Source organism: Staurois parvus, unplaced genomic scaffold (assembly GCF_062004578.1).
Source record: "Staurois parvus isolate SC_StPar_1 unplaced genomic scaffold, SC_StPar_1.0 ptg000089l, whole genome shotgun sequence".
Classification (NCBI taxonomy): domain Eukaryota; kingdom Metazoa; phylum Chordata; class Amphibia; order Anura; family Ranidae; genus Staurois; species Staurois parvus.
The window spans coordinates 280,807-296,832 of NW_028317885.1; the positions used below are offsets into that span (position 1 = coordinate 280,807).

The 16,026-nt window shown below is 41.3% G+C and overlaps 1 protein-coding gene across 1 annotated transcript in view; it reads right to left on the minus strand.

The window, feature by feature from the left end:
• The window catches only part of SQOR (sulfide quinone oxidoreductase), a 77,414-nt gene that overhangs the window by 4,699 nt on the left and 56,689 nt on the right, over positions 1–16,026 (minus strand). Inside the window, exons 6-9 of the mRNA XM_089670284.1 lie at positions 14,100–14,309; positions 10,209–10,392; positions 3,785–3,852; positions 342–520 (exon numbers count right to left, since the gene is read on the minus strand). Coding sequence (XP_089526410.1) covers positions 342–520; positions 3,785–3,852; positions 10,209–10,392; positions 14,100–14,309 — 641 coding nt within the window. The remainder of the gene's footprint in view (positions 1–341; positions 521–3,784; positions 3,853–10,208; positions 10,393–14,099; positions 14,310–16,026) is intronic.

Consider the following 16,026-nt stretch of genomic DNA (forward strand, 5'->3'; position numbering starts at 1 on the left):
ACCTCTCCGGGGATCAGGAAGGATTTTTTTTTCCTGCAGGAGCAAATTGGATCATGCTTTGCTGGGTTTTTTTTTTTTTTGCCTTCCTCTGGATCAACTGTGGGTATAGGATGATAACTTTTTTTTTTAATGGTTGAACTGGATGGACTTTTGTCTTTTTTCAGCCAGACTAATTATATAACTATGTAGGTACAGGTGATTTTATTATCACTTTACCTAATAAGAGGTGCGCAGTACCTGCAGATAATTTCTTATGGTTTTCTTCAAGCTGTTTGACAAATAAATTGCACATGAAAAAAAAACGGTCCTATAAAGACATCCGAATCTTGAATAGAACTTACGTAAGAAGTAAATTCCAGTACAGGAATGGCATCATGTCTGCTTTCATACGGTACATGGACCATCTCTCTTTGCCCTGGTCGATGGGGAAGGTCTCTAGTGGTTGCTGGTTGTAGTCAAACTCTGCCAGGATCACTTTGTTGTAGCCTGTCACCAGGGGACATGAAGTGTACCCATCATACTGCAAACAATGAAGAAAATTAGGATTCATTAAACATGAAATATACTCCTCATCTATGTAGAGATTTGTTTTAGTTCATGGTTGAAGGAAGCATCACGGTTTCCAATATAATCATTTCAATATATCCATCAAACACTGAAAATTCTCCATACTACCATTTTTGGCCTAGCTGGGTTTTTTTTAAATCTAAACATCCCCAATTACTGTAATTTTCTTTTCTTCATGAAGGTACAGCAGACTTAGACCTTAGGTTTAGAAAGTAAAAAACTCTGCATTCAGCTAAATGTTCTTTTTTTTCTAAAGTAATACAAATAAAATTACACATGTAATAAGAATGGTTTAAATGTTCAGTCTGTAAAGATGCACTAAAAGCAAAAACTTCTTTTTCCCCATTTTGAATAGAGTATGGGAAGATTATAATCCCTTTGCGCCATCTGTGTCCCATAAGGGAGCGTTTCCTTCACTTCCTGTCCCAGAGCCAAAACAGGAAATGAGAGAAAATCCCTGCAAATTAGGGGGATTCTTTGGGTCCTCCCATGTCACTAGAGCTAGTGTCCCCATTGGAAGATTTCCCTTCTTTTACTTTTCTGGGGACAACCCAAAATTTGGGATTTTCTTTAACTTTCAACGAGAACAGTAAAAACCAAGTAGTTGCTCTAAACCAGCAATGGGCAAACTACGGCCCGCGGGCCGTATACGGCCCGGCGGACCTTTTAATCCGGCCCGCGGAGCGTGGCAAACATTGCCTGTCAGGATGTGTGTAGGCGGGGCAGCGTGAGGCGGGGCAGCAGGGGAGCTAGGCTCCTCTCACAGTCCGCCTTGAAGACCGGAAAGGCGCGGGAACACGGTGAGAGGAACGCGCGGAGCAAAGGTAAGTGAATTGACACAATATGGGGAATGAATTACTATAGGGGGGATGAATTACTATGGGGGATGAATTACTATGGGGAATGAATTACTATGGGGGATGAATTACTATATGGGGGATGAATTACTATAGGGGGGATGAATTACTATAGGGGGGATGAATTACTATATGGGGGATGAATTACTATATGGGGGAATATTACTATACTTACTATGGATGACACATACACATCATTCATCTACTCTTGGTCCGGCCCCCGGGTCCAATATATGAACCCATTGCGGCCCTCAAGTCAAAAAGTTTGCCCACCCCTGTTCTAAACCCTCTTCTCTCTAACTAAAAGGCTAAACTTTTTTTATGTTAGTTTAGGATATACTTTGTCATACTGAAAAAAAGAAAAAAAAAAAAAAAAAAAGTTTATAGGTCAGGTCAGCACATTTTAAAATCAGCAAAAAAAATCCAAGCACCTTTACTAATCACCCTACTGGCACCAGGGAGTACAATAATGATGTCCCTGAAGCGTTATACCATGATATACCAACAAGTCACCTACTAATGTCTAATGCTAAAGATTAAAGGAACCATGCTAAAGAAAAAAAGATGTCAGAAGGGGAATGCAGATAGGGCCATCCATGGAGTGAATTTCATCCAGTTCTTTGGATTTCAGCAGAAAATTAGCTCCTTGTATCGCCATCCTAGTCACCCCAAGTTCCCTTCAACCCCCTAGTGTATGTTTCTTTGAAGGACTAGAAGATCTAGCAGGCACATACCAAATGTGCTTGATCTTCTAGTCCTTCAAAGAAACATACACTAGGGGGTTGAAGGAAACTCGGGGTTCTAAGTCTCTGATTTTTATATTATTTTTGTATTATTTTTAGGGTTTTGGCTTTAACTTGTATGGCTGAATTTTTCATGTGCGGGCTATTTTTCTTTTCCTCTGTTTTAAGGCCAAGCTCTGCTGGGCAGTTCAGGTACAATGTTTTGTACTTTTCTATGCAAAATATATCCAAAAGAATAGAAAAAAAAAGTCCACTAAGATTATGGGTTGACTCCTGGCTAATGTACTTTTCCAATGCATGCTCCCATGTTGGAAAATTTATTTTTACCAACTTTGTCTTTAGAGACAATGAATATCACTTTCATGCATTACCAGTTATCCCCTGCTTCCATATTTTGTTATATATTGTTATACAGGATTTATATAGCGCCAACAGTTTGCGCAGCGCTTTACAAAATGAAGGTAGACGTTACAGTTACAATACAATTTGGAACAAGAGGAAACAGAGGCCCTGCTCATCAGAGCTTACAATCTAGGAGGAAGGGTTGAGCGATACAAAAGGTAATAGCTGTGAGGGGGGATGAGCTCATGGAGGAAATAAAATGGTGGTTTACTATGTAGAAGCAGGATAGACTTCTATCCACCTTTAGACAATCCCTGAAAACCTTTCTCTTTATAGATTAGGAGACAGGCGGACATATTGGGGTAGGGAGTTCCATAGGATGGGAGAAGCTCAGGAGAAGTCCTTGAGGCGAGCATGGGAGGAGATGACATGGGAACTAGAGAGCAGAAGGTCTTGGGAGGATCGAAGAGAGTGGTTTGGTTGATATTGTGAGACCAGGTTAGTGATCTATTAAAATCAGACTTAAAGTAGAAGTCTGGTCTGAGCTTAAACCTGCTGTCACCCCACCTTCGAATACCTATACTAACTACCCTGTAAAGGAAAGATGCTTATTTTTACCTAATCTAAGGGCGCTCTGATCCAGGCACATGATTGGCTTCCAGCACCCACTTCAAGGGAGAGAAGAGACAGTCACCAATAGAAAGTAAGTCTTTTGGTGACGTCACTGCCCAGGCTCTGCAGCCGTTGTCACGAATCTCTCCTCTCCCCTAACCCGAGCTGGGGAGATCATGTGACCAGACTGGAGCGCCCTCAGAATAGATAAGTATACACATCATTCCTTTACAGGGTAGTTAGCATAGGGCTTAGAATGAGGTGGGAGCAGGTTTAGCTTGGATAGGTTTAGAACAGACTTTAAACAAGTAACTATGTGTAAAATAAAAACAATTACATATGATTGATGCAGTCTGTCTTCATTAGCACAGCAGTTTTTGTTTATCTGTGCCCCCCATAACAGTTTTATTTCCAGTTGATTCTACCAGTATATGTTTTTTTTTGTTTTAGTTTCTTTACACAAGTCAAACTGTCCAGTAGGAGATTTAGGTCCCAACCCCACTATCCCGCCTCTTCCTCTACTAGTCCCTATCCTTCTTTACCCCCAGACTCTCAAAACCTGAGCCTGTTTGAGCCTACGGGGGAAGGAGATGAGCCACTTTTCAATGGGGATTTTTGAATGCAGCCCTTTAAATGGATGTCACATATATGTATATTACTTACTTTGGCAGAGGACTTTTGATTTTTCATAACCAAGGAAATCGTTCTGGCCAGCACCGCTGTCTGGGCAGCTAAATCCAAACACAACACAAATGTAATTAGAACCTTCTCATAGATTCAGTACAAGATACCTTATAACCAACAAAATAATAGAAGCTCCTGTGCAATGATTCTGGTTTGCTCTTATTTTCTGTTATAGATGTAAAAATATTAAAAATGATTTCCTTTGCCCTAATTTTTTTAATAAATGCCACAGACTAGGGATGTCCACTCAGAGGGGCCCTCTTGACGCCTGCAATGTCCCAGCTACAACCTATGAAGATTTGCAGGAGGTGCAGAGTGTCAAAATGCCTTCTGTGTTCCAGCAATAGGCACATGAATGACACTGGCACTACCTGTTGGCTGGAATGATCTATCTCACTATGGAGTACAGAACCAGTCCAACATCATTGGGAAGAGAGAAAGCAGCACAGGAGAGTGCTCAGGTAAGTAACCACTGATCACCAATGTAGGGGTAGTGTGGGTTTGCTACAAATGAACACCGATTAATGAGAGGTTTGTTATTGCTGCCACTGACACCAATGCTGAAGGTTATTATTGCTGACACTGACACCAATGCTGAAGGTTATTATTGCTGACACTGACACCAATGCGGACGGTTAGTAGAGCTGCCACTGACACCAATGCTGACGGTTAGTAGAGCTGCCACTGACACCAATGCTGAAGGTTAGTAGAGCTGCCACTGACACCAATGCTGAAGGTTATTAGAGCTGCCAATGACACCAATGCTGAAGGTTATTAGTGGCAGCAATAATAACCTTCAGCAATGATGTCAGTGGCAGCAATAATAATCTTCAGTACTGGTGTCAGTGGCAGCAATAATATCCTTCAGCATTGGTGTCCGTGGCAGCAATAATAATCTTCTGTACTGGTGTCAGTGGCAGCAATAATAACCTTCAGCATTGATGTCAGTGGCAGCTCTGACACCAGTACAGAAGATTATTATTGCTGCCACGGACACCAATGCTGAAGGTTATTATTGCTGCCACTGATACCAATGCTGAAGGTTATTATTGCTGCCACTGACACCAATGCTGAAGGTTATTAGTGGCAGCAATAATAACCTTCAGCAATGAAGTCAGTGGCAGCAATAATAATCTTCAGCATTGATGTCAGTGGCAGCTCTGACACTAGTACTGAAGGTTATTATTGCTGCCACTGACAACAGTACAGAAGATTATTATTGCTGCCACGGACACCAATGCTGAAGGTTATTATTGCTGTCACTGACACCAATCAAGTGTAGGTTTATTATTGATAGCTCTGCTCTGAGCTCAATGCAACTTCTCCTTGTATGGCCATATTTGTGGCAGCACATTGCTTCCATACAGGCTGGTGTAAAAGGGTATACATTGGCAGTATACAGTTAGAAAAAGGGCCCCTGAGGACTGATCTCCCTGAAAGGTGTTATTCCTATTATATGCATCTTGTTTCATGGTTTTACTACGATACCAATGGCCATTGATATTTTTACTGGAAATTGTATCTAAAAAAATAAACCCCAACACTGTATGGAACACTGTATTTGCCTTTACATGGGTTTTCATAGATGGCTTGCTCTTTATCTGGCTGCCAAATTACTTTATGGTAAAAGCTTTTTGGAAACATTTTATAGGCACAATGAGCAAACATGCATGCTTCTACCCATGTAGAGGGGACATTATACAGACATCACTGGAGCCAGTCAACTATCCATACTGTACACTATGGGGCATATGTGGGGGTATGCTTCTGAGCTGGGATGTGTGAATCCATAGACGAACACAGTGAGGCTTGGACCAGCGTCCGCTCCCTTCTCATAGGATTTGACTGATGGCAGCAGAAGCCATTGGCTCCCGCTGCTGTTTGAGTCCCTGTGAGAAGAGGGAGAGAGACCAGCACTGCTGCAGATGAGCACAGCGCTGGATTGAGAAAGGTCAGTCGGTTGACTGAAAAAACAAAAAAACAAAACTCGTGTGATTCCCCCCCATCCACACATTTGATGTGGATGAGGGAATCCTCCCTGCTGACCTACTGTATTATGACAGCAGGGAGACTTCCCCACAGACAGAATACACTGATCAGTGCTGGCAGCTATAGCCTGCAGAGCAGATCGAGCAGAGAAAATCCAACAAGGTAGTTGTACAGAAGTCAATTGCTAGATCGACCTCTGTGCCTATACATGGATCGAAATTCATCCGCTCCCTGCTGAACAATGATCTATGTATGGACGTTTTTGTGGGGTGTGGAAGAACAGCTAGTGAATGTTTTTGTACCTTAATGCAAAGGAAGCATGAAGGCAAAAAAAACCCCCAAAAAACGCAGCACACCTTTTGTGTTTAGATTATTGAATGTATGAGAATAAAAAGGTTTTTCTTTACGATTCAGTGTTTCTAAAGATTAGAGCATGTAAACATACAGATACACAATATCTATTTCAGGAAATCCCATTAACCATCTGATGCATGAATTCCATAGGACACATTTCACTCATAATATTTCTTTTATATATACACTATACATACAGTATATAGGCCAATTAGATCAGGAAGAAAACATACGGTTTTGGACCTTGAAACTCTAACATCAAATGTTTATAATGGTCTGGATATTCTGAGTATGAGATCTTTATATCGGATAGGTCTTGTATGAAGTGTTAAGGTGTTAAAAGTGCTCCCACTCTTCCATGAAGTGAATGAAGGTCGAATGTTCTCCAAAGCAAAGCAAAGCATTCTTAAACAAGTGGTCAGATCCCTTAGTTGAAGTGCAAGGACCCACCAATCTGCTGGATCAAGGAGTTCATAAAATCCGAGTAAACCTGCACAGATTATATTCTTCATTAAGACTGCATTTGTCCTCATAAACCAGGTGACTATGACTTTACACATCTTATCCATCAGAGAGGGAGCAATTGTAGGGGACATTTCATGGTCAAGCAAGGTCACCAAAAAATGTCCTTAGATGACTTCTTCAAATCTCGATGTGACATAGACTTCTCCTCTTAATAGAGATCATCCAGAAATGTTAGGACTTTATTCAAGAACAGCCCGTTTTACATAGAAGTACATCCCGATAAGACATGTGGACAGCTTTTATCACACTAAGTTGATATTATTGTAGATATTCCTAACCTAGTGAAGCCAAAATAAAGCCAATATGGGTTTTATTCAAATGCTGTGAACGTATTTCACTGAAGGGTGATTATGATTTGTCAGCTGCTTTAGAGGCTTCCAAGACTAGCCGAGACACATTGTACTGCCTCTCTAGTACATACTAGGCACAAAGTAATACAAGTGAAGCGGTCTTATCAGTCATGTGACAGTTGCATGCAGCATGCAGATAAGGAGGACATTGTGCAGGTTTGTGGTTTTAGAAATCACCCTTTAATGCAATCTAATGAGAGAGTTACATAATACATCATTCCAGCTCTAGATGTTGTAAAATAATTAAATGTTGTATTCCATAAAAGCACAGTATTATCTGAACAGATCAGTGATCAGTGTGTGTCCTTGTTACTCAGACATAAGACCTTTAGGACATTTAAGCACAACCACTCAGTATTAAGCCATGTACAGCTGATGTAAGAAATTATTAAACCACCTTGTCAGGTTTTCACTGATATCCAGGACTTCAGAAGGCAGCAATGGTGTACATCCTAATGAAGAGCAATCCGCAATGAATCGGTTTTCACAAGGCCTTCTGTTTTAAATCCTAACAGCCCGCACCATCATGACACAAACATCGCACAACACATGGTTGCAGTGTGCCCCATTCACTAGAACGGTCTAAATGAAAATGGGTGGGGGAATCATGTATACTCCTGTACGACTGCCTTTGCAGCTTACGGTGAGCAGTTGGGGGGAGAGGTTAAAATGTGGCTCAAGCCTTAGAGAGATATCCCCCCACCTAATGTCTTGGTTTTATAATATACACTATTCAGCCACTTTATTAGGTACGCATTTTCAATTGCTTGGTACCACAAATTGCTAATCAGCCAATCACATGGCAGCAACTCAATGCATTTAGGCATCTAGACATGGTGAAGACGACTTGCTGAAGTTCAAACCAAGTATTAGAATGAGGAAGAAAAAAAGATTTAAATGACTTTGAATGTGGCATGGTTGTTGGGTGTCATATGGGCTGCTCTACTGGGATTTTTTCTAGGGTTTACAGAGAATGGTCCGAAAGAGAGAAAATATCCAGTGAGCGACAGTTGAATGGACGAAAATACCTTGATGTGGTCAGAGAAGAATGGTCAGATTGGTTCGAGATGATAGAAAGGCAACAGTAACTCAAATAACTACTCATTACAACCAAGGTATGCAGAATACCATCTCAGAACAAACAACGGCAAACCTTGAAGCAGATGGGCTACAGCAGCAGAAGACCACACCGAGTACCACTCCTGTCAGCTAAGAACAGGAAACGGAGGCTACAGTTCGCACAGGCTCACCAAAATTGGACGATAGAAGATTGAAAAAACGTTGCCTGGTCTAATGAGTCTCAATTTCAGCTGCAACATTCAGATGGTAGGGGCAGAATTTTAGAGTAAGCAACATGAAAGCGTGGATCCATCCTGCCTTGTATCAATGGTTCAGACTGGTGGTGGGGGTGTAATGGTGTGGGGGAGATTTTCTTGGCACTAGCAACGTGGACCTAATAAAGTGGCTGGTGAGTGTAGGTAGTAAAAAAAAAAAAAAACAAAAACTCCAACAGCAACACAAAACAGAATAAAAATATTTTTTCCAGCAGAGTAGGGAGATGCTAGAACTTGCTGTTTTTTGTTGCTGTTTTAGGTTTCCCTCACTTACTGTCTGGTGATACTGTTTAACCAGGCAAACCCCCCCCCCCCCCCCCCCCCATTCTATCCAAAACAAAAAGGAAAACTTGTGACTTGTCATACACTTTGAACTTAACTTTTGGTAATTGTACCCTGTCAAACACCAAACATTACAAAACTAATTAAAAAATTAATAATTGTGTTGCATAAAATGGTTAATCCCTTGCCTACAGGCAAATGCTGCAAATTACTATCATTAAGGATTATCATCATAACATCTTATTGGAAGGACAAAAAGGGTATACTGCAGTAGAAACAAGCCTATGAAGATTTAAAAAGAGGATACTGTACATGAAAGAAAACAAGCCAGTTGATGTCAAGATCTCACAGTCGATAGTCCATCTCAGGAGTGAGCAAGAGAGGATGGCTACGTTCCTACATACCATGGAGAACAAATGTGGCCACATTCTATCACAGGGGTGTCAAACTCAATTTCAGCAGTATGGCTGACCTCAAAGGACCAGGAGTTTCCCTCAAAGGGTTAAGGTGTGCGTTATGTACAAAATTCAGGGTTCTAGAGTATTTACGCACAGAGTGCAGGGTTCAAGGATGTGCTATGTACAGAGTGCAGTTCCATGGCTGCCCTATGCACAGAGTTCAGGAGTGCGCTATGTGCACAGTGCAGGGTTCAGGAGTGCAGAGTTCAGGAGTGCGCTATGTACAGAGTGCAGAGTTCAGGAGTGCTGTGTACAGAATGCAGGATTCAGGAGTGCGCTATGTACAGAGTGCAGAGTTCAGGGTGGGCTGCGTACACAGTGAAGGGTTCAGGAGTGCGCTGTGCACAGTTCTTCTGTGTTTACAAGTGAGAGCAGGGAGGGGAAGTAAAGGGCGAGATCTGGAGGTGGCGGAGTGGCATTCTGCCATGTTCTGGCTGCAAAACTGGATTCAAAATCCACATGACAAGGCCTGGAGGGCTGGAATTGTCCCGCGGGCCTTGTGTGTTTGACATATGTGCTCTAATATGTACTCAGATCGCAGCAGAATAAAAAAGGAATGTAAAAGCGTGATTCTTGTGAGCTACTATGGTGTATTTTATGCATTCATGTCTTTGTGAGGTGAGTGAATGACATAAAAATACAATAAATATAATTGAAAACACCACTACTATAAAGATGTGTACTAAATAAATATACTTGTGTGTGCGTGTGTGTCTGTGAAAAAAAAAATATATATATATATGAAAATCAAAAAAAGTGGGTCGCCTACACCATACACACTCATACACGTGTGTCACTATAATAAAAAAAAAACAGATAAAACGTGTCGTTCGATAAAACGTAACACGTTTTATCTGTTTTTAGAGTAAAAAAGAAATTTGGGAGGAGGCCGAGAGCAATAGAAGGGATTTTTCTGCAGTACAAATGCATACTTGAATAGAATATTTTCTCTAGTTTAGAGTCACTTTAATTTCTACAAGGTGACATCATAAACACTCACACTCATGAAGAGTCCGGTTTGCTTCATCATCCAAGATAAGCTGTAAATTGTACCCTGGAGAAGAAAAAAAAAATCCCTTGGAAATAAAAGACATTTTGAACAAAAACTCACCTATAGCAGCTGCTGTTTTTGAAGTTGGAAGATTAGTGCAGTCCCCTATGCCAAAAACATTGGGGTACTTCTTATGTTGGAGGGTCTCCTTGTCCACATCCACCCAGCCACCTGCATCTGATACGGGGCTGTTGACTAGTACATCTTGTGGTCCCATCGGAGGGGTCACATGAAGCATTTCATACTGTGAGACAGAAGAAACAGGTGAATGCAAGGTAGCTGTAGGCTATGATAGTAGTGCAAATATAAAAGAGAAGTGCTAAATATTCAAATTATATTTTTTACATAGCAGCTGTATAAAAAAAACCTAGTACATTAAGGCCACATTCACACTTCGCGTAGCAGGTATATGTGTTCCCGCTCATCCCTGCATTTTTCACGTTTCTGTGGATCATGTATAGGGCAGCCCAATCATTTGAATGGGCTGCCTTATGTGTGACAAATGCACCAAAAAAAGCTCATAAACCATTGGACATAGAGCTTTGCATGTTTTTTTCAGCGCGTGTTTTGCCGCAATTGCTGCACATTTTGTCACACAACGAATGTGGCAAAATTGCACCGCATTTTTGGTGCCACTAAGAAATAGCACCGCAAGAGCATCATGAGCTTTGCTACATTCCTGAAAACACAGAAAGAAACGCAAGATTCTGCCCATGTTTTCAGATCAGCCAAAATGTGAATGAGGCCTGAATGGGCTGCCCTATGCGCAACAAACACACCAAAGAAGGTCCAAAACCTTTTAGGGAATATAGGGTTGTGCGATTTTTTTCAGTGCTTGTTTTGCTGCAATTTGCAGGGTTTTTTTTTTTTCACACAACAAACGTGGTCAAATCTCCCCAGATTAGCGGTACCATTAAGAAATAACTGCTCTGCAGTCATACAAGCGCGTCTGAAACCGCAGACAGAAACACGCCTGCCTGCATTTTCAGAGTGGCCAAGTGTGAATGGGGCCGATGGATTTATATTGCCAAGTCAGTGAATCACTTTATATTCTTATACTAGAAAGAGTTTTTCTCAATAAATACTGTAGATATGAAAGTGCATGTACAAATATACAGCATTAGAATATTTCTTACAACAGATTATATATCCATGTTTCTTTGAACCCAATTTTATTTCCTGCATGAAACACATTAAAGCTAAGTTCACAGCTATGCAGTTTGCGTTTGATCCGTTTCTGAAGTGCGTTTTTGATGCCTTTTGAGGTTTTTTTTTAATCTTTCTTTTTCTTGTTGCTTGGCAGATTTAAAAGGCATCAAAAACGTGGCAAAAAACACATTACATGCTTTTCTGCAGCGTTTCCATTGAAGTCTATAGAACCAAAATCACAACTTTTTGCATTTAAAAAAAGTCCCTGACCCTTTCCAAAAAACGCACCGGGTTAAAACGCAAAGATGTGAATCCGTCCCATAGGAAATCATGTTAATTGGACTTAATCTATCCATCCATCCAGGATAGGGCTATATAAATCAATTCATTGCCATTTAAAGGGACACAAGCTGTTTTTGACCTCACTTAAACGGTTTGGTCATGTAAATCAGGTGAGTGCACACTGGTGAAGGAGCACATAAGTAAAAGTTTTTGTGGACTTTTTTTATATTTCACTAGAGGAAGACACCTAAACAAGCACAGATTGTGTTTAAAATAAGCACGCAGTTTCAGAAGGAATGCACACTAAAAGCTGGACTCACATATGTTATTTATAATTTATTGAAAATACTTTGAATTTTATATTGTTTATGAATAAGTCCATTGAGTATATTTCACGTATATTAGTGGAGCGCGACACGTTTTGCATTTATTTTTGATCATGATAAATAGACTGATTTTTGCAAAACGCTGTCAAACGCTTAGGTGTGAACCTAGGGAAAACCTGAGGTTTAGAAATGCATTTTATAGCATAGTTACACTGGTGCACTTTGGACCAAAGTATGTATGTGTCATAAACAGAGGGCGCACAGGCCTAGTGCATTACCATAAAAAATGTTTAATAAGAAATAAAGTAGGTGTTGTACTCACAAACGACAATAAAGACAAGGCACGTCATAAAAGAGCAGCTGGGTCAACACCGCGCTGAGTAACAGTCCGCAATAGGGAGTGTAGATATCCAATAGGTTGATGCGTTTCGAGGACTTGCTTATTTAGAGCCCTGAGGAAGAGGCAAGTACTCGAAACGCGTCTGGATATTGGATGTCTACACTCCCTATTGCGGTGTTGACCCAGCTGTTCTTTATGATGTGCCTTGACTTTATTGTTGTTTGTGAGTACAACACCTACTTTATTCCTTATTAAACATTTTTTATGGCAATGCACTAGGCCTGTGCGCCCTCTGTTTGTTCTTTCCTCATTCAGTATATTTGGATTTCCCCGGTCTATTGAGGGCAGAAAGGTGTGCATGTTCCAGGACATTCTTAATGTGGTTGCAGCCTGCATCGAGTCCATCCCCAAGCGCAGGAGCATTTGTGTTTGCTGGTTCTATGTAGGTGTCATACCTGTAGCATTCCTGTGGAGGCACCGCTACTCTGGTGATTGCCGCTGCTTTACAGGTCCTGTGCCGAGCGACTGCCTTGCTGCACGGTGAACATGGGGGTCACTCGCTTGGCATAGGTGCCATTCACAGAATAGCTTGCACCTCCTTGCCTCTCTACCTCCAATTAGAGGACGCCTTCATTCATTGAGAAAAATACAAAACGTTCTGTAAATAGTAACCCGTGCCGAGTGAGCAACCTCCTGTGTTCACTATGCAGCAGGAAAGCCACTCAGCATGGGACCTGGAAGGCAGCAATCATCACTGGAGAAGCGGCATCTACTACAATGATTTGTGACTTCCACAGGGATCCAACAGTTATGGGGCATGTATGTATACTTGCCATGCTTGAACCAATGAAATGCTGCTATAAAATGCATACCTACATTTCAGCTTTTAAGTAGCATTTCAGAAGCTGGACACCTGTTATGGCCAATTATGCACCTCAAGTTGGATATGTGAATAACTTCCACTGCTGGTCTATATTTACCACCTTGAGGACCTCTGATGATAAAAATATATTCACTTCATATGAGTCCATCTGCACTCTTACTGGGACACTTTGACAGTCACAGTCAGTCTGTAAACAGAAGCAGCTCCCAGTAGCACCTGCCTGATGACTCTAACAGATTGCTCCCCGCATTGCTGAAACACGCTGCTCCACAAATACAAAGTTGCAGCCAATAACTGCAGATCACACATTTTTATCTGTGTCCTAAATACAACCTGAAATACAGGAAAGCTTGATTGTGATTTTTATCCGAAGGAAAAGGCTGCTTTCACAACGGATCTGTTCTTCTGCTTTTGCGTTAAATGAAAAAGTGGAAGAAAAACACAGGAACATGTAGCCTATGGAACTTTTCACACCGATCCAGTGCGGGTCAGATGCATTTTTAAAAATCCTGCTTGCTGCATTTTGTTGCAGATTTCGTGCAGTAAAAATACAAAAACAACGAAAAAAAAAAATTGCGGTGCGTTTGAGTCACATGTCATGTTAAAAACACGGAAAAAACGTGACAAAAAACACATACACATTTTTGTCGCAGATCAGTACGTGCCCTCTACCCAGAGATGCAAAATCACATTATATACATATATCTGCTATATGAAAAACGGTTAAGTTTGTCCAAAGATAAACAAATACCACTGTGAGAATGTTCACTGTCCACCAGTATGCCTGAATAATCGCAGGAAATCCATCACTGTATGGTAGGTATGGTAAGGTCACAAAAAGCTTGTCCTTCCATCACCGAATATGTGACCAATCAAATATGGTAAATTAAGAGGCTCATTTAATAACGAGACTTCCCTTTAGTTCACTGGCTGGCAAACATCAGACTATCTGATTGGAGCTTCCTATTTACCTGGAAAACTTTGGTTTCTCCTGGTTTATCAAGGTTCTCAAATACGGCTTCTTGCTTTTCAGGTCGGACCTCAATGAGATTATGTTTATAATTCACAGTGATGTCCCGCTCCTTGGTGATCTCCAGCAGGGCATCTGCATACTTCTTTACCCCAAAAATGACTCCCAAAGATGTGTTGAAGAAGAAGTTAGCATCAGATCGTCTTCCATTCTGTGGGTGCAAATGAAGAAAAAAAAAAAAAATATGCCATATTACATACACTATACAAGAGCAGCAACAAACGTGGGATGAAAATTATTATTACTACAGATACTTATATATAGCGCTGTCAATTTAAGCAGCACTTTCCATATATATTGTACATTCACATCAGTCCCTAACCCTCAAGGGGTGTACAATCTAAAGTCCCTAACCTACATTCATACATACACATACTAGGGACAATTTAGACAGGATCCAATTAACCTTCCATAATGTCTTTAGAGCGTGGGAGGAAACCAGAGCACCCAGAGGAAACCCACACAAGCACAGGGAGAACATGCAAACTCCAGGCAGGTGGTGCCATGGTTGGGATTCATACCAACGACCCTAGTGCTTCCAGGCAGAAGAGGTAACCAATTAGCCACTGTACTGCCTAAAGATAATCTGGAAAAGGTTTTTTGGTGTGTTCAAGTAACGTCTTATTTTAACTGCAGTACCTTTTGGCAAGGCACACCCATTCGTCAGTTCACACTTATACACCCATTTTACAGCTTCAAAAATTGGAATAGCATTACTATTGTACATAGTTAAATAGGAAGATCAGGTCAAATCTGAGGCTAAATCTACTCCTACGCCCTTTCTAAGCAGATTCTATCTAGCCCTGTAAAGAAAAGATCTACAGTATATACCTGTCCATCATACTGCCCCGAACTACATCACTGACCTAATATCCAAGTACCGCCCAGCACGCACACTCCGCTCCTCACAAGACCTCCTTCTCTCTAGTTCCCTGGTCTCCTCCTCCCATGCCCGCCTCCAGGACTTATCCAGGGTGTCACCCATCCTCTGGAACTCCCTGCCCCAACCCATCAGATTATCACCTACTCTCCTCTCCTTTAGGCGCACCCTGAAAACCCATCTCTTCAGGGAAGCCTACCCCACCCCCTGCTAACTTGCTGACCTCCTCCACTTTTCCTACCACTCCGTCCCCCGCAGCTATCTCCTCCTGTGCCACCATCCCCTCCCTCCTAGATTGTAAGCTCGAAAGAACAGGGCCCTCAATCCCCTCATGTTTTGCATTGTATTGGTATTGTTCTGTCACATGTTCTGTCCCCCTTTGTAATGTACAGCGCTGAGCAAACTATTGGCGCTTTATAAATACTGTATAATAATAATAAATTTAATAATATACCTACCTATTCTGAAGACGCTCCGGTTTAGTCACTTTATCTCTCCAGTGGTGACTTCTGTGTAGAGATCGCTGACAATGGCTGCAAATGCCAGGGAAATTATACTACCCATAGGCTTACTATGGGGCATCCGTTGTTGGCTGCCCCTCCTCTAAACTGAGGCCGCTACTACATCCTGGGACTTGATAGTCTTCAGAATAGGCAAGTATAGAGAGATTGTCTTTACAGGCTAGATAATAATAGGCTTAGAATGGGGGTGGGCATAGGTTTAGCCTTAGTTAGATTTTGGCTGAGCCTCCACTTTACATAATTATACCATACAATTACACAGTACATAATAAGAAAGGCTCAAAGTAATAAAAACCACCAAAGTAAAGAGAATAAGCAAATGAGTACAATCCAAAAAAAATTTAAATAACAGGCTCAAAAATGGGAAAATGAAACCATTAAAGCTGGAACATGTAAATTATTATACAGTAGGTGCTCCTATATATGTCATGGTGTAAGAAGGGTTACGTGGCACCTAGGGCTCTCAC